Source organism: Ostrea edulis, chromosome 1 (assembly GCF_947568905.1).
Source record: "Ostrea edulis chromosome 1, xbOstEdul1.1, whole genome shotgun sequence".
NCBI classification, from domain to species: domain Eukaryota; kingdom Metazoa; phylum Mollusca; class Bivalvia; order Ostreida; family Ostreidae; genus Ostrea; species Ostrea edulis.
Genome location: NC_079164.1, coordinates 49,128,745 through 49,148,336, shown reverse-complemented (window position 1 = coordinate 49,148,336; position 19,592 = coordinate 49,128,745). Strand labels below are relative to the sequence as shown.

At 36.6% G+C, this 19,592-nt stretch overlaps 1 protein-coding gene across 1 annotated transcript; it reads left to right on the top strand.

Annotated features, from left to right (window-relative positions):
* Positions 1-4,916: 4,916 nt before the first annotated feature.
* LOC125651669 (uncharacterized) lies at positions 4,917-16,925 on the top strand. Its single transcript, XM_048880378.2, has 10 exons — positions 4,917-5,503; positions 5,882-5,992; positions 6,265-6,378; positions 7,275-7,388; positions 8,106-8,219; positions 8,354-8,467; positions 9,412-9,556; positions 10,967-11,242; positions 11,450-11,615; positions 16,753-16,925. Exons 1-10 carry the CDS (start codon positions 5,059-5,061, stop codon positions 16,870-16,872), a joined length of 1,719 nt encoding a protein of 572 aa, XP_048736335.1. The 5' UTR covers positions 4,917-5,058; the 3' UTR covers positions 16,873-16,925.
* Positions 16,926-19,592: the final 2,667 nt, after the last annotated feature.

Here is a 19,592-nt window from a genome sequence, read left to right as displayed (position 1 = left end):
AAAACCCTAAATGAATCCATGGAAAAAGAAAAGAAAAAGCTGTAAATATATTATCTTGAGTTCTCCGCTTTGGTTTATATAGATAACAATACAAATTGCTCAGTAGAGCAAGACTTGTAAGTTGAAATTTTGTACGGGCACAAAATATTCTAGAATGTCCTGAAAAAAAAGCCTGTTTTTGGCCCTCGCGAACCAAAGAACGGTGTTTCTAGTTTCGCGAACGTTGAGAACGATTGTGCTCACGAACGTGTTTGGGAGTTGAGGACGACGGCATGGACGGGCCAAATTCAAAATGTTGCGCTTCTGCGCATATATGTCATGAATTAAACAGTTAAACGTATGTACAACGAAATAAAAGAAAATCTACATTTTTTTGTTATTCAAAACACTTTATTTCTAAATGCAATTTATATTATGAATATCCTTGTCGATATTAATCATTACTCTTTTAAAAACAATTGACGATTTACGAATGCACCGGAAGTGCATGTCAAAACAAACGATAAGGTCTGTTCACAACCGACCGCGACAAAAAGATAAATTGATTCATTTAAAATATTTAACTAACGTTTCAAACATTCAGTAAAATCAAAAACACAAGAAAATATTACTAAAATCTTTATCAACAACAACCGAAGAACATTGATTTTGAGCACATTTATTGTAAATCCACTCTAATTCATAAAAATGTTCAAGGAATAAAATTCCAATTTGTTTCTAAGAGTTTTCATCAGACGATGCTATACATGAATAATAACAAAGTACATGTTATATCCTATCTTGAAACTGCCCCATAAGTACATGTACTTGGTCTCTTATAAATATAGAATATGCATGCATTTATTGAGATGTTCGAATTTTTAATTTGTTTAGAAATGGTAAACAATGTGAAAATGAAAAAAGTGCACTTTACATAAAACAAATCCGTCGTCTCAAGCTCCAAATATACTGAGCTCTATATCGGGATCTTTGGATTTGTGAAGTTTACATTATATATCTGGACACCACCCCTGGGTTATTATACAGTAATCCAATACTTATATATGATTAATTAAAGAATCCGCCTGATAGATAAAACCAAAAAAACTGGCTGTAACAACAGTCCATGACTCATTGCAGTGAATAACAGACACAAGTAACGTTTACCAATTTATTCATATAACAGCAATGACACATTCGGGATATACTGAAATGGACAATATCGGCCGCATGTGAAAATTTTGTGGGGTAACTGGGGAGTCACCCAGTGAGCCAGTTTAACTTAACTTGTAAGGGGTACAATGGGGGGGGGGGGGGGGCCGAGTAAAACATTCAGTGCCCAGACCTGAACGGACGCCAGCGTTCTAAGGAGGTAAGCGAGACCCGCCCTTCTCACCCTGTCTCCTGCAGTGCTACCTGGTATGTACATTATCATGTTGGACATAAGCCCCAAACATGCATCAGACTGTAGAATCCCCTCACTGAAGTGAGGTGGATGTGGGCCCAACCATCCCCGGTGGTGGCCCCACTATTAGTTTACTTGCTTTAACTTGTACGACTTTTAGTACTGTAAATTGCCCCCTGCTTTAGAAGCAGGTGGGGGAACAACCAGGTTTTGGAGCAGAAACAGTCATCACATACCATTACCGACTCCCCAGTTCGGCCACAGACATTGGAACAATGTCCCCCACAAAAAACTTGTAGGATTAAAAACTTAGTGAAACTCAAAATACAATAAAGAATTACATGGATAAGAATAAGTCATTTGACCAAACCACAGTACTTGAAATTGGAGTTGCACAAAAATTACAGTAAACGCACAATTGGCAAACAGCAACAAGCACGAAATGATAAATTACTTGTGTGGTGGGTAAGAAAAACCTTGACATTTGAAGGGAAAAAAAATAAATTCCAAGGCCGATTGAATATTGTTGAGAAATAATTGATTTCCCAGGACCGACATACAGATGAGTGCCATCTGTTCGGAACAACTCAATCTCAGTAGCCTTGATGACATGGTTGTGTCCAATGTACAAACCTCTAACCTGGTTAGCCATGAATTTTTATCATGCAACTATGGGCAACATGCCAATATCTTCTAGGTACTGAAAACGTGTCGTAGGAGTGCCATCCGCATGAAAAGAGCAATATATAAGTAATGGGAGGAGGGCTATAAATATGCCTTAATTGGTGGGGTTGGGCGGATAATTTGACAAACTAGGGGTTTGCCGGTTTGGTTGGTCTTGGACCTATGTGAAAATACCAACACTTGACCTAGCTGGTTTTGAGAAACTTGTGGAATCGACGATGACAAAAATTACTGACTGCACAAACCGTAAAAATGCCAATAAAAAGGCTGCTGAAAAAATAAGACATGATTAAAAAAAGGCGAGCGACATAATGGTGTTAAAGCACGAAAGATTTTAACAAATGATTGGTACGATATAGGAAGTCTTGATATATTGAGACACCTATAAACCGCTTGACACCTTCTAGGGATGAGAGAAATTTGATTGGTTGTTTACGTACATCAACCAGAATTCGCTGTGAATTTTGCCCCAAGACATAGCAGGGTTGGAGGCCTTACGGAGTTGGAATTGCTCGTCATACTTTGCCAATTTTGTGAACGATTAGCTGCAAGCCTTATATCTCGCATGTACTTAAGCATTTCTTGGGCCGTTTGACTATGTTGAAGTACAATGCTCATGTAAATCATGAAGGCTGATGTCCACTTTTCTATGCTCAAAAAGGAGTTAAGATGGCGCTTGACTACGCATAGCTTGCCATTGACAAGTTGTAAATCCCCGTGGGACTCAAATTGCTCCAATTCCGTAGTCGATTTGAGTAGGACAGACAGATCAATAAATCCCCCCTCCCATATTTTTTGCTTGAGTTTAAGCGGGACATGACTGCCGATATCATCGCATGTAGATGTAATTTGACAAGGGTAAATATGCCGCTTGGTCCAACAAAAAATTGCAAGACTCACCCGGGTTATCCGGTGTATTATCGATTGGGAATCGAGGGACCTCCTCAGGAGGCTGTGGCTGCCTCTGCAGGGGCTAATCGATCCGTCCAAGGTGTGGCCGTGTGATTTGGACTTCGTTCCCGGAGTTGAGCTGTTGTCCGACGATTACGTTTCATCCCGACCCCCGGCCGGGGATCTCTGCTCGTTTTTTAGGTGGCATTCCTAGTGCAGGAAAAAATTGTCAAAAAACTATGTGTAGGGAATAAATCAAAAAAAGGGGAGAAAAAACTTCGGCCACGTGCTTGGTTTCCGCCTCAAATACAAGAACCACGTTGCTGCTTCGGTTGGAAAAAGTGTAATGAATGGGTTCGATCACAGGGAGTACCGAGTGTGACGTAGTGCATACAAGTTAACTTGTACCATCTAGCCGCTAAAGTCACGTAGATCCGACCTACAGGGTGTATCAAAATTAATACGGACTATTTGATATAAACTCAAATAATCTCGATTAATGAACCTTTTCCAAATACATATGATCATTTAGTATAAAGGAAAGGTATGAAATCACAAGTAAAACAACTATTTCTTTTTTATTTCCTTGAAAATTGGTCAAAAATAGCCTTTTGGCATGCCCCCCCCCCCAAAAAAAATCTTGGTTAATGACCTGTATAATTTCTCTCAAAATTTGTAATTTTTTGTTTTCTTACTGTCATACTTCGTGTAGAATTATTTGAATTTTAACTTTTGTATTGTACGGGGAATTTCCCATTATTTCCTTTACAATTAAGAATTTTTTAAAGCTTACTTTTGAACCTCTACCCCAAAACCCATCCCAACGCAGCGGAAAATCAAAGTTGATGGCTATATGTTTTCCTCCTTGATTTTAACATACTAATGCATACTCTCCCTTACATTAAAATTTAAATAAAATCTCTATTGTAGAAATAGATTAGGTTCACCGTTCTTAATTCTCAAATGCAAAGTTAACACCAATATATATATATATATATAGATAGATAGATAGATAGATAGAATAACACTATATGCGTAAAATATATAGGCCTTAATAATAATTTATTTCATCTACCAGGCTATGTACGAAAGTGGAGTTCTTAATTACTAATAAATGATTAAGAAAAGGTAGAATGTTAATTATATCTTACTTTATACGTAAAACACGTTTGAAACCTTTGTAGCCATCTTGTTCTCTGCCTATTGAGGCGGTGTTGTGTTCTCGAGTCTCAAATATTTTCCTGTGCTGTATTTTCGTTCTATGTACCTGTGTGAAGATGGTGGGGTTCCGGAAGTATTTCACATGGTTTTAAGATATTCAATGTATAACGAAAGGATACTGAACAATTTTGAAGGATCTGAATCAAAATAAACGTTTATTGTTAAACAATGATGAAATTGAAGTAGATGAATTTCACATGACTGGTAAATGATTAGGATCTGACCTTTTTGCACTCGGGACTTTGTTGAAAAGTTATCTGCCCTTTGTAAAAATAAGAAAAATCTAATTTTCTAGAATTATGTGCGGTAAATGATTATTTTCATTTCATATTTTCATAATTGAAAGTGTATGCAACTTTCTACTAAGAGATTTGTATGAAAATAAAATTTCTTTTAAAAATATTTTATTAAAACATGCCCTTCCCAGATACTTCAATGTAAAATTCTAGGTGAAACAAATCAAGCAGTAAACAAAATTTTGAAAATTCCTATGGTTGATTTTTCTTAATTGATGAACCCTTCAAACTGATACCATGATTACAAAAAATCCGACTATCCATTTACTAGATATGAAATAAAGTCTTTATACACTAAATACCTAGCTAAAAAAAAAAAAGCTTTACAGAGATTTGCGTTTATACAGAATGACGAAAAAAGCATTCATATTCACTTTTCAAGTGCATAGACCGCCGGAAAAATCTGTTTGCACTTTTAGCTACTTAGAGCACGTCAACCCGAACCTATGTCGAAATTTACAGTGCAAAGAAGTTCACCTTTGCATTATCTAACCTACCTGACCCTTGACGCATGATTCTCTGGAGATAGAGAAACCTTGGTCAGAATATCTCGGGAACTCTGTGAACAAAGAAGCCGGTGCCATGATTCGCGTTTTCGGTCAACTTTTGCTGTATATTTCATACTGTTTTTGCCAATCAACGTATGCACCAGATCCTTACGGATACAGAATCCATCAATTTGACGGCCACTGTAATCCCGATGGTACTTGTACCTATACGCTGCAAATACCGGTCACAGATGCTCTTGTTAACCCCCACGTAATGGACAACAGCACTGCGGCTTCTATGATTGCACATCTTGCCAATCATGACCAACAAATTGATCAGATTCTCGGCTTATTTGGCCACAATACATCCAGTAATGTCAACCTCATAGAGGAGGTGACCAAACTGAAGAATCAGGAGGAGAATCTGAATAACTTGGTTAAAATATTAACAGATGAAGTTCACAATCTGTTGTCCGAGAACGGAGTTTTGAAAACCCAGCTGAGTTATGTTAACCAAACAATCCTCGGCAGACTTTCAGGTAGGATAAAAACTTTCGAAGTTTGGAATTTTGAATAATCCGTTTAGTAAGATAAGGGGAAAATTGCATCTAATGTCTAGAAACACTGACCAATGAAGAATTTGACTCGAACTCACTATGGATGACAGTGTTCGATAGGACATCCTTGGAACACCCATTTGAAATTGTTTCTCCTTGGTGTTTCCAAAATTTCAACATTTATTTAAGAGTTATTCGTATATACAGTTTACTAGTATTTTCATCAGGATATAATGTTAAACCAAAATAACGTGTAACAAGATATATCTACCGTTGAAATTCCTGATGTTAAATAATATTCTAACTCTTAAAACATTACTCGTTGAATCACTTGAAATAGGTTTTTTTTCTTCGATCCAGATCCTTGTTTGGTACGTCCATGTGCACATAGTGCCAAATGCACAGCCTTGCCAAACGGAAATTATACCTGCGACTGCCCAGTCGGATATACTGGCCATGACTGTGAAGACGGTATTTAAATGTTGTTTTCTGGAATATCTGTTCTGAGTTATAATAAAAATTGTATATTGTAATATACAATATAATGTACCATGTATGTAAATGTAATACACAATATAATTTACCAGTCCAGCCTAGATAATAAACAGATTAATAATTCGTGTATATCGGTTGCTCTTTGTCTGTGTTTGCTTGCTTCTAATCTAATCGCCTTTACTTGTGTAACTTCGTGGAATAATCATTACAATATCTCTTTCTTCTTAAACTCTTTCCCATACTTACAGACATCAACGAATGCCACACAACAAATATCTGTAACAATGGAAGCTGTACAAATACCTACGGAGACTACATATGTAACTGCCTACCAGGATACACCGGTCCCAGCTGCACAATCAGTGAGTCACAACTGTTGGATAAAAGTGAAAAGATCTCCTATAAAATCGTCCTGTCTAGACTTGTGTAACATACAGACTGTGCTTTTTAAATCTAATGGCGCAAGTTTAAGTGTTTAAAATAGAATATAGAATTCCACGCGGTTAACTTACGTAGCACATGTACTTCCAAGGACCCCCTTTTAGTAATTACAACTGTTAAATTTCATGAATTTGTTAAAATGAAGTTTCAGTAATTCAACAATTTGCGCCATATGGACAAGAATAACTAGCATTGTTAGCTTTTGCTCCAAAGGAAGAGTTTTACTTCTATAATGTCCTTTTTTCCTTTCCTGTCAATGAAATTCCTCAGGTAAATGTATAGACTCTGTACCACCGCTGTAAAATATCACAGATCCCGGTACTCTCAATCATAAGCTTCCTAGATCATGGAAATAGTATTTCATAGTAGACTACAAAAAAGATGAATGCATTTTGCAGTTGCTGGGTTTTTTGTGTTTATTTGTTTTGTTTGCATTTTGTTTTATGTCCCATTCTAAAAAAAACAAACATCACTCATAAAAAAGGCATCACCAGAATTGAATGAAGTACCACAAATTTTGATCCATGTATGGGGCTCAGTGCCGTAGCAATAAGATTTCTTTATCATGCCAACGTCCACAGCGATACGAGACAGTCGTTTTGAAGGTCATATCCGAAAGACCCGTGATTTTCATTTTTAATGCCGGATGCTTGGCGAAGGAACAGACACTACCCAAGTCAGAAGTCTTAAGTTTGACTTGGCGCTGGGATCGAGAAGAATTGTTTTAAATGTTAATTTTGATATATTTTGTAGACTGCTGATCTTAAGATTTTAAGACAGAAATGTGTTTTCAATACTTCTAAATACAATATTCCAGACATTGACGAATGCGCATCTAACCCGTGTACAAATGGTGGTAGCTGTGAAGACTTGATCAACATGTACCTCTGCCACTGTCCCCAGGGATTGTCAGGAAGCGAGTGTCAGATAAGTAGGTAGTATGTAGTGGACCTACGTCCTATCTAAGCGTCACATAAATAACATCGATTTCTCGTTCTATTTTCGATTTTTTTTTTTAATTAATTTCATAAACTATGATACTGTTGATTGTAATGCACAGCAAATGCTGATTATGATAGTCAATGCTGCAAATGATAGGGAGATCCTAGACAAAGAAAAAGTCTTATTGAGCAAGTGTTAACACACAGGATCTCCCGACAATTTAAGACAGGCGAGATTACATAAGAACGTGCATATGTAGTAAATCATATTATTGAAGATCTCAAAGATGGAATATCACTAGTAGGTAACATAATATACAGAATATTCTACATCAATGGCAAGGGGATCTCCTAGCCTAGGTCACGCAAGCCGTTTGACTTCCCACTTGTCTAGTAGAATACTGCATTCACAAACGTGTGGGTGACCTAGACTAGGGGATCTCCCTGTGATATGAAAACCAGAATCATGTAAAAAAAAATAAAATAATAAAAAAAAAAATTAATAAGGTGGCATATTCAAAATTCCGCCACAAATCAATTGGATTCTGCCACATGATTTATACATATATGTACATATGTGGCATTTTTAAAAAGAAAGACGAATTTAGCTTGGACAGTAATGAAGATTACTACATAGACAAGTTCTGTCAATCATATATTATTTCAGTACTTTGATCTTGGATATAAAATTTACTTGTACTATGTAGACAATGATGAATGTGAGAGCGACCCTTGCTTAAATGGCGGATTTTGTTTGGATGACATCAACGACTATTATTGTGTGTGCGCTCCTGGATGGAATGGAAAAGATTGTGAAAATGGTGAGTATATCAGCGCCAAGGTATCTCTGGTATCAACTGTGTTTAAAAAGAAAACCAGCAATCAAACTCATTCAAATTTTGGTTTGTGGCCATTGCCCTTAATGCAAAGATTAAAATTTGTCTATTAATTACAGACTTCGACGAATGCCAGAACAATCCATGTGTGCACGGTAAATGTGTGAATGAGAATGGTACCTTCCACTGTGAGTGCAACTCTCCTCTCATCACGGGAAAAATGTGCGAAAATGGTAAGACTTTACGGGATGCATATCGGGGGAAATTGAAAAAAAGAAGATATTTCAGAAGGATCAATACTGTTTTTTTAAATAAAACAATATAAAACTGTTGTATCAGAGCGTGCAAGTTTGCTGACTACCTTCAGGGTACTAGCATATGATAAAACCCCTTAGTTAAGCGAGGACATGGCTGCGTTCAATAACGTAGCGCTATGAAACTGAACGAACATCTACGCTAGCCGTACGTAGAGATAACAAACGTTAATTCATACCGTGCGTTTTGTTTGACATGAGAATGGAACTGTTGCCCTTGGCCTCGGGCAACAAATCCGTTCTTGGGTCAATCAAAACAGCTGTTGTCCAAGAACATAGTCTATAATTGTATTGTTATACACCTTCATTTTTTATGTTGCTTTTAGTAGGTGCCCATAGTTTGTTGACTTTTAACGTATATTTATCAACGTATCCACTAGTTTAGAAGAAACCATACCCAATATCCTAATTGATAATTAATAATTACATTTTTCCTGTCTATGCTGTGCGTTTTATCTAATAAATTCTGTATTTCATCATCAACCAAATCAATGAACCTCGCTAAGTTACGTCAACGAGAATCACGTAACTTGCATAGCCAATAGAAATAGGGCAGACTAGTGCCTGTATACAGTTGACCAGTCAACAGACCACGAGTGTGAGAGTTGGTTAACAGTCAAAACGTCGGTTCTAAATCGTATTGGTTTTATATAGGAAAAACTTAAGGTGTATAATTAAAAAACCCACTGTATTTCATACCCTCTTTCTAAAATGTTCTTTCTTTCTGAAATAAAAGATTTCGATTACCATTTTTAACGACAATGGCATATTCACGTTTTAAAAAACTCGGTGTTTTAAAAAAAAACAACTCGTGGATATTGGAAAAGTAAGGGCAAATGACTACTTACGACTTTGGTTTGTAGCCCCCAACAGAGACTGTGCCGACTTGAAAGCCTTCTGGAACATGAACAGAGACGCTGTGTATACCGTGAGAGAGCCCAACCGCATGCTGACTCTGGCTGTGTGCGACATGAAGACTGATGGCGGCGGATGGACTGTATTCCAGAGGTGTGTTGGATATCTTAATATGATTATATTTCCAATGTGTTTATCTTTAATATCGCTACAAATTGTAATGATAGCCCTTTCCTCAGGAATGTACGTGTTGCAGTTGTGAACAATGCGCGTATGAATTCGGATAAATATAGTACGTCTATTTTAACGACTGGGAATTCAGATAGAAATAGACGTAAGATTTAGAATGTCAATACAAATGTATCAGAAATAAACTTCATTTTTTAAAATGCATGAGGGTATGAACTGCAACGCTTCACACCAGCATATTTTTCATGAAACTCTACCACGTCCTGAGGTATGTCGGTGTTGTATAGTAGCCTAACCTCCTAGCCACCACCACCATCCCCATCCCCCGGAAAATGTCTATATAGTAGTCCCCCCCTGAAAAATGGCTATATAGTAAATCTCTCCCTGGAAATGTGGCTGTACAGTAGGATTACCCCCTTTTTATAGCCAGATGACCCCCTCGAAACCCTCTATATAGATCCTCCCTTTTCCTATTCCGGTTACGTTTACGGCAGACCATTCCCACACATTCTTTCCATTCTAAAATTAATCCTTTTCTGGCTAAGTACTAAGTTCTTTCATATCCTAAATGGAGAGTCAATTTCTGAATCCCTTTGATTGAACATTTTGGAAATAATTATTATTCAACAAAAATCTTTTCATTCAGTCGGATGTAATGTAAAACAATCATATATTTAGAATGTAAAATCAGATAATATTTTCTGCTTGTAAAACAACACCTATTTAGGCAACTCAGAATTTGCTTGTTAAACAGATACGATGAATCAAAATTGTCTCCTTCCATTTGATTAACACAATTTTTTTTATACAAATAGTGGAGTAAAACTTAAATTCTACAACTCTGTTGATTGCCTACCAAATTACCGCTACTAAGTTCGCTAATGATATAAATATATCATTAAAGGTCAGGATCCTGACCACAAATGCAACTTTATATCAGTAGTGAATATTGTATCATTAATGGTTGCTACATCGCTCTCTCGCTAGACATAACTCTTAACAGCTCATCAGGAGAAAGTGGGATTTTTCAATTGAATTAGCAGTTTTTGAGAGGAAACGTTCCCTCTAACTATTTTCGGGTCATCGGTGGATTAATAGATGTGAACATGTTATCGATATAATCGTAAATATTCCAGGCGGTACAACTCCGAGCTGTACTGTCAGTCTATAAAAGTGTTTTGTTCACAAATTATACAGTGTACATGTTAAAGGCAAGTACAGTTTGTCTCCTTCACTGCCAAGAATATGAATTAAGATCTCAAGGCCCTTGAAAATAGAGATTACCAAGTTAAAGACGGAATTTTTAGATGCCAAATTACGTTTTTAGTTGAATATTGATGTTTCCAATTCAAAACTATTATCTTTGATTTCCAGACGTGTCGGAAGTGTTGTAAATTTCAACCGAAATTGGAATGACTACAAGGAAGGGTTTGGAAACCTTGCAGCCAGCTACTGGTGGGGAACAGAGAGGCTGTACAATGTGACACAGAACAGAACCAACTTGGTGCTGAGAATCGACATGATGGATTGGGACAACAATACCGCTTATGCAGAATACGAAAATTTCAATATTGACTCTGAGGACGATGGGTTTAAGTTGCATGTTGGTGGGTATAGGGGAAACGCTGGAGACGCCCTCAACTTTTACTGGTAAGACCCTCTGGCATCAGTGTCCTTAAATCGCAAGTACAGAGAATTTGCCGCCAAATTCCCAGTGTGTAAAAGCTGGAGATTAGAAAGTGGCGGATCCTCCTAATACTGAGAAAATCGACATGCTAATAAAAGATATTTTAGAAACCAGTAAACCACTTAATGATATATCGTTACAATGCTTAGTTTAACCTCATCTGATTTTAGGAATGTATTCTCCCACAATGGAATGAAGTTTTCCACCAAGGACCGTGATAATGACAATTTCCGGACAAACTGCGCTCAGGTCTATCACGGAGGTTTCTGGTACAATGGCTGCTGGGCGGCAAATTTGAATGGAGTGTATTACCACACACCGGATTACAATAGCACTGTACGTAAATCATACATATGTTGTTGGGTAAAAATGACAAGGGGCGAAACTCCCGATGACTTTTAGCTTAACTTAGACAAAGGCAGAAGATAATTTTTCTTATATAATTTTTTCCATTCGTCTGTTTATTTGAGGGTTGCACCTTAAAAGTCTCTTTCCTCCACTGCTCTCCGTCTTTTGCCTTCTTTAATTCCCTACAAGTTAGGCCCATCTCCTTCATCTCGGCTTCCATGGTCCTTCTCCAAGTGGTCTTTGGACGGCCTTGCTTCCTCTTGCCTTCTGGTGTCCATCTTAAGGATACCCTGGTGATGTTGTCGATCTGTTTCTGAGGACATGTCCAATCCATCGCCACCGGTAGTTTTTAAGAATAGCATGCATGTCTGAGGTTTGTGCTCCCTCATGTAGATCTTTGTTGGAGATTTTGGTAGGCCATAATATCTTCCAGATTTTTCTCAAGCAACCATTGTGGAAACTTGAGAGTTAGTGGATATCCCTCTCTATCATCCTCCAACATTCCGCACCATACAACTGTATTGACAGGATACAACTGTTATACTGCCTCATCTTTGTGTTCCTGCTTACGCTGTTAGACTTTTAGATGTTCTTAAGATTTATGAAGGCGCCTCTTGCTTTAGATAGTTTTGCCTTGATGTCTTCTTCAGCTCCACCATCTGTTGTCGCAGTGCTCTTGCACTTGTCGGGGCTTTGCCATCTAGTTGTATCTTGTTTTGATGCTTTATGTTCAGTGACATTACCTAAACGTTCTTCACATTTATCTTTAAGCCGATTTTGCTTGCATTGGATTGTAACTTCGAAGTCTTGCTCTGCATATGGGTTTCAAGATACGACGGTAGCGCAAGTTCATCTGCATAGTCAGGATCTTCAACATTGAAAAAGAGAGTCCATCTGATGCATGTGTTGTTTCCACTCAAGGTTGATCTCATTACCCAATCCACGGCTATTGTAAATAATAGGGATGACATGATACAACCTTGTCTAACTCCATATTTCACAGGGAAGCTGGTATCTGACGTTTTGCCAACTGTGCATTTGAATTGGGAATAGAAAGCTTTAATCAGATCTACGATCTTGGCTGGTATTCTGTAGTGTCGTAAAATCTTCCATAAGCTTTCTCAAAATCTATGAAGTTAATGATTAACTGCCTCTGCCATTCTGTGCATTGCTCATAAGTGACAAAGTGTTAAAAAAGGGGTCAATTTCATTTCAAATATGCACGGAAAATGTACGTTACTGTCGCTGTGTCACCAAAATAAGTATTTTTTGACTCTTGAAATAATGGTAAATTATCGTCCAGATAAGAAGAAATATTTTTTCAATAATATGTATATACAGTATGACCGTTGGACCAAGCGAAGCATGAAATGGTCATTGGCATATCCCAAGTGATAACCATAATTCCGTTAAGCACGGTAAATTATAGTTCATTTTAAAATATATATTATTTATGAATTTCCCTTTGCGCTAAACGCAAATGGCCAGTAACATCTAAATATTAAAGGGGAATATATTAAAATAGCTTCAGGATTCATTTAACGCGGGGAGTATAACGTCAGGCGACGTAAAGCGTGTATTGTGACGTCATATTTAACCTCGACCCTTTTCTCTCTTTCAAAAACTGGGCTCCACCATATAACTGAAAAATTGTTGAGTGTGGCGGAAAACATCAATCAATCAAATCGAACAATTATGAACAACAATACATCCCGTTTGCAATTTAAAGACAGTTAAAACTAAACAAAACTATGCAACAAATTCAAAGTGGTGAAAAAGTAAGCGTAAATATATCGTATATTTTTATTTAAAGAAACTCATAAACTCGTTCATCTGTTTAGGCGTATTACTCGTATTATTGTAAATGATGATTGGTTAAAAACTTTAACAATAATAATCATATCATTCATTTTTAACAGACTGAGTGTTTAAATTCCAAAGTGCACGTCAGTCTTGTATTTTTGGCATTCAAAATTAACACACGAATAACTGTAGAAGCAACTAATAAACAAAACAAGATGGCGGCACCCATACCGCAATCTTAAACTGGTTCCCCGCTGATTGGTGCTACACCAATCGTAACTACTCGGCTATTTCCGTAACCGCAAATGAACCTGGTATGTGGATCGACGCCATCAGAGTTGGTTGCTACGTATACGTAAACGTAACTATGACGTCACAGTCGTACGTTGCACTTTCAAACGATATTATACACATCTAAGGTATTGTACCACTATCAATTTCCACTTACATGTTTATGTATTAGAGTGAATAAGACGTTAATGATACCAAATCTGAATCTGTGGTGAAAATATAAATAACACATTATTCAGGGATTCGGTTCTGGTCTATTAACCCCATCCACGGGCGCGTTTCCGGCGAAGAAATGCATCGATTTGATGCAATTCTTGCTCCGATCCACGTCCGAGTCTTCTTACCGGTTACGGAAAAGGACGAGCGCGTGATCCGATTGGTGCTACACATGAGAGGAGCGAGGTCAATAGGGTACCAGTTTAACCGCAATCTCTGCCCAGGGTTGTCGTTCCTTGCTCTCACTTACACCTCTATCAACGTCTCAAGGGTTTTACAAGATTTTTGTAAAATGGCACGTATGCTTAAATAAAGTATGGTTTTGACTTCAGTTACAAAAATATACGTAAATAAATAAATACTGAGCAGATAGCAAGTCTTTTTGTGACACAAGAAGCATTGATTTGGGTTGAAACGTGGATATTGGGTTGTTCTATTACACCAGGCCAAAACATAGGTACATGAAGAATATATACATGTAGTTATGCAAAAAATCTACAAATAGTTTCTTGTCCTACATTTTCCCAATATATGATAAAGTAGTTCTTAGTTTTATTAGCCGTAAAAAAAAAAAGTGGGTTTACATGTGGAATAACATTGCTTATTTTGAGACGTTAACAGAGGTAAATGTGAGTGTAAGGAACGATAACTCTGGGTAGAGATTGCCCATACCGATCACAAAATTTAGAGCCTTGCTTCGCGGACGGGCTCTCGGTCCATCCGAGCTTTGCTCGGTATAATACAATAAATGTACTTTTATCAATTCTTTTCATTGTGTTTGTATTGATCAGTTTGAAATGCATCAGTCTTTTTTTTTAAATGCTAGTACTTAACTTCTACATAATTAGCTTTTCTTTGGTGATCATTAACAACTTTTACAACATATATTTTGGTAATCTAGATATCTGATATAAATGTAACGTACAACATGTACATTTCATGATTTTTGCCAATAAGAAAAGCTCAAAACATCATTCATTTTTGTTTCAATATATTTGTAAGCACTATTTTAATGAAAGGAAAGGTTCAAATTTATAGCAAACACTAAAGAGTATTATTTAAAGGGTACCTGTAAAGTGCGAAACGAAATCGAAACGAAACGAAACGAAATCTACCGAAACGAAACGAAATCTACCGAAACGAAACAGATTGTATAACCGAACTTTTTAAATTAAAATAATTAAAAATGGTATCTTAGGCCCCTGTGAAATTTACCACAGATAAATAGAATTCGCCTCCCCTTTGATGTAGGCTTTGAGCTTGACTGATACAAAGTTTTAAAAGTTGAAAGGGGGATGAGTAAGGACAAAGTACATATCCGAAGTTGATTAAACACCATGTGAAATTAGTTTCGGATCAGTAAATTTCAGAACGGAGGGTTACAGTCACAGAGGTCTGGGGAAACACACTAAACGAGGGGTGGGGGACCCGGCGTTGGATCCGCCTTTGGGTATAGATACATTGTTTGAAGAAGCTGGTGTCTGAGAAAGTTGAAAGCAGGTAGAGCTCTTAACCTCTTATTTTATCTCTAACTGCTGAGGTGCGAGTACTTTCAATAATGAAATAAATTAAATAGTATACCATATTATATGAATGCAATTCGGTAAGATATATATACATGTATTATTAAAAGTTATTATTGATATGTAGGGAGTCTAAAGATAACTCTATACATTTGGGGTGTTGCTAAGACGTGAAATTGAAAACGGGACGGAAAACGGAAATTGTTTTATGCAATAATATCAGGAGGAGGTCAGCATTTTGTAAAATCAAAAGACTTATGAACAAGGGAAGCATAAATTACAAAGAGAACGGGAAGACATACTCAGAATCCACTGTTTGATATACTACATACAAATACACATTATCCACATGTATACATAGATTTGTCTTTAGAGCAAAAAACACTGAAACATGTATTTATGCCCAAACGCTGATCCAGCGCCGGCGACCCCACCCCTCGTTAAGACCTCTGACCTGTGAGACTGTAACCCTCCGTTCTGAAGTGTATGGATCTGAAACTAATTGCACATGTTATTTAATCAACTTCGGATATGTACGTTTTGCTTACTCACCCCCCTCCCCCCCCCCCCCCTTCCATTTTTTAAAACTTTGTATCAGTCAAACCCAAAGCCTACATCAAAAGGGAGGCGAATTTTATTTGTATGTGGTAACTTTCACAAGGGCCTAAAATACTATTTTTAATTACTATAATTAAAAGAGTTCGGTTGTACAATCTGTTTCGTTTCGTTTCAGTGGGTTTCGTTTCGTTGGGATTCGTTTCGTTTCGATTTCGTTTCGCACTTTACAGGTACCCTTATTTAAACGTGAAATGTGATTTGGTAACGTACATTTCCAACTTTCAATGTAGTGACGCAGATCCTCCGATTTTAAAACCATATGCGAAAGACCCATGACTTTCATTTCCAATACCGCGCGCTTGACAAAAGAACAGGTACTACCTACGTTAACATGTTAAGTAATAGGATCGGGAATTGAACCTAAGGCCCCCCCCCCCCCCCCCCCCCCCCGGTTGTGAAACAAACTCTTTACTCACTAGTAAGTTACCGCTATCTGTCACATATACGTTAATAGCTTTACCATGACGTTAGACTGAGTGAAATATGAAACTCCTATTTCCTACCATTTTATGGAGAATGGTGTCCAACAAAAAGTTTTTTAAAGACAATATAATATAACCTTTAACATCGAGGCCAAGGTAATAATATTTGGTTGGAATTTGAAAGTCCTAAGGTACATATGATGCTTATATGACATACAAATGTATAAAACCCTAATCATTTTCTACTTGCAGATTCACGATGGATTAGAATATTTCACGTGGAAAAGAACTAAATACTCTCTTAAGATGGTTGAGATGAAGTACCGAGCTGTTGATGTAGTCCCATCTAACAACACAGCTGCATTCACATAAAACATATCAATGTGTTGTACACGATGCTTGATATTAAATTGTTTCCACCCATATCGTTGACCAAATTTATAGTACATGTATATATTTATTGGCATAAAGTAATATTCTATCCCATGCGACGGTCCGTCTGCAAGTTCAAGGTTGTTAGGGTTTTTTGTGGAGGAGGGATTGCTTACTAACTAGTTTAAACACTATGTGGTCGATTGAAGTATATCAGAAACAGTATAATACCATAACTGTTCCAGTGCCTTCTACATAAATTACAAACAGAAACTTTAAAACTGGGATGAGCTCTGATTATCTTGGTCTCGCTTATACAATGAAATTTGAGATATAAAGCCGAGTTTAAATTATTCTAGATTTATGGCTGGATTAATGGATACAAAGTAATATATGCTATAAATTGAACCCAAAACAAACGCAGTACAAGTATAATGTTTATTACAGTTTTAGTCTATGGTGGCAGGGGACAGCTTCTTTATGAAAAAAAGTAGGGGGTATACATCAAAGTCAGATTATGACAGACTAATGAAAAATCATATTTTCCTTTTATGTCAATACTTGTATCTCTTATTGGTGTTATTAAATCATTACCCTAAATTACATGAAATCCGTACATACTGGTAATGGTGAACAAAACATGCTCTGAACAGGTACCCTTTCTCTTTTGATTTTCTCTCATTTGGACTAAATCCGCACCACCCAAACCCCATCAGAGTACCGTGTAAGGGGATTTAGACAATGTGTACAATCAAACACTTAAAAATCTACCTTTCATCTTAAGCTTGGGCAATCCACCTTCCCTCTCAGCTACAAACCTTTCGCTGGACCATGCAAGTTTTCATCTGAATTTCATTAGCAACTGACAATGTGTCTTAGTTTCGTATCTGAACCCATCTACATGTATATGCTAGTAACCATGGTGAAACCTACATGTACATACAGTGTATCAACGTTTTCATTAAGCACTCGGCTATGCTTGATATGTATCCTTAAATTATTTTTACACTTAAGGTAGCTCAATACTCGCACTATCATCTGATAAAAGTTTAAAATGTGAATTTATTTCAATTTATTAGAGTAAAAACTAATATACTATCAAATAAGATATATAGGTCATCACACTTTTTTAAGATGCGAGACGTATATATACAAAATCAGATATCAACGTCAGAAAATTGCAATTTTCCTTTAACAGCAACATGAAATTTTTACAAAAACTGGTTAAAACAATGCAATAGTATTCATAATCATTCCATGAAACTGTTTCTTTACAAAACTATTCAAAATTTCTGTAAAGAATAAAGAAAATCTATCGCATAATGAACTTGATAAAGGATTCAATGAAAACAGAGTTATTGCCCTTGGATTCAATATTTTGAAACATATTATTGATTATTTATATATAACTTAGACTTTTGAATTATTTTATGTTTAACAAGATTTTGTACAATAACCATTGGAAAGGACTTCAATAAAATGTATGGTAATATCAATCATACATTTTGTAAAATCTTATGATGTCACAGGAGGGTGGAATTACTTTAATATCACTTTAATTAAATTTGGGGTACTTCCATTATTTAAAGAAATTTTTCATAAAGAGATACTACAGCCCATTTTCCACATTTTAATGATTCAGAAGTGTTTTTAAAAACACACATTGATAAAATGATAAAAATCATATCGATACTGACAATTTTGAACAATTTGGATCCATCGATTTGCTCTCAACTGCACTTTGAAGATCATCCGGAATTCAAAAGTTTCTTAGTGCTGACTCGGACTTTTGAATGCTTATATACATTACATGATTTTAATGACAGCAAAGGTATTGTGTAGAAAATTATTAATGACCTTAGGGGTGCACACTCGCCTTTCAAGTATGAAATTACCCCCTGCTTCTTATAAATTAATAAGCATAAATAATTATTTTAACAGAATCCCTTCCATGTTCCTATTGACCTATGTTTTTACAACTAACACGCGTCGTCTTCAGATAAATATAACACTTGCTTTAAAGCACGTGTTCGCGGCTAGACCCAATGGCAGATTCAGAGGGGGCCAGGACCCCATAACTTTTTTCGCCACAAATTGTGAGTAAGAAAATCTGGATTTGGCGCCCAAACATGGCATTTTCTATGAAGCAATCTATATGTAAACAAAAACATGGCACGAGCGTTATTTATATAACAAAGAACTGCGAGTGCTGTAATTCACTTGTAACTCAATAATCGACTTTCAAATTTTTGCTATTAGAAATACCGTAGTTAATCATTGTGAACATTAAAAATATGGAAAATAAAATTTGAAAATTTTCTATGCAAATCGTGTCCATGCCCATTTAAATCAATTGTGCGAACATAAAGACATATTACTTATATTTCCAATATTTTTGTGTTTGATATCTGTACAAATTATGATGACAGCCATTTCCTCGTGTGAATACAGATATATACAGTACGTCTATTTTAACGCTTGCAATTCTGACAGAAATGACGCCTGAGGGGCTTCATGAAGTTTGCCGGAGTGAAGCGTCGCAGTTCATACCCTCGTGTAGTCTCGTTCAACCAGACATTCGGCTGTCTCCGTAAATCTCCGACGAGCAGCTCTTCAGATATTTACGGAAAAAGCAGAGCATCTGGTTGCACAAGACTAACCCTCATGAATCTTTAAACATGAAGTGAACAAATAATCCATGACGCATCGATAAGCTCCTC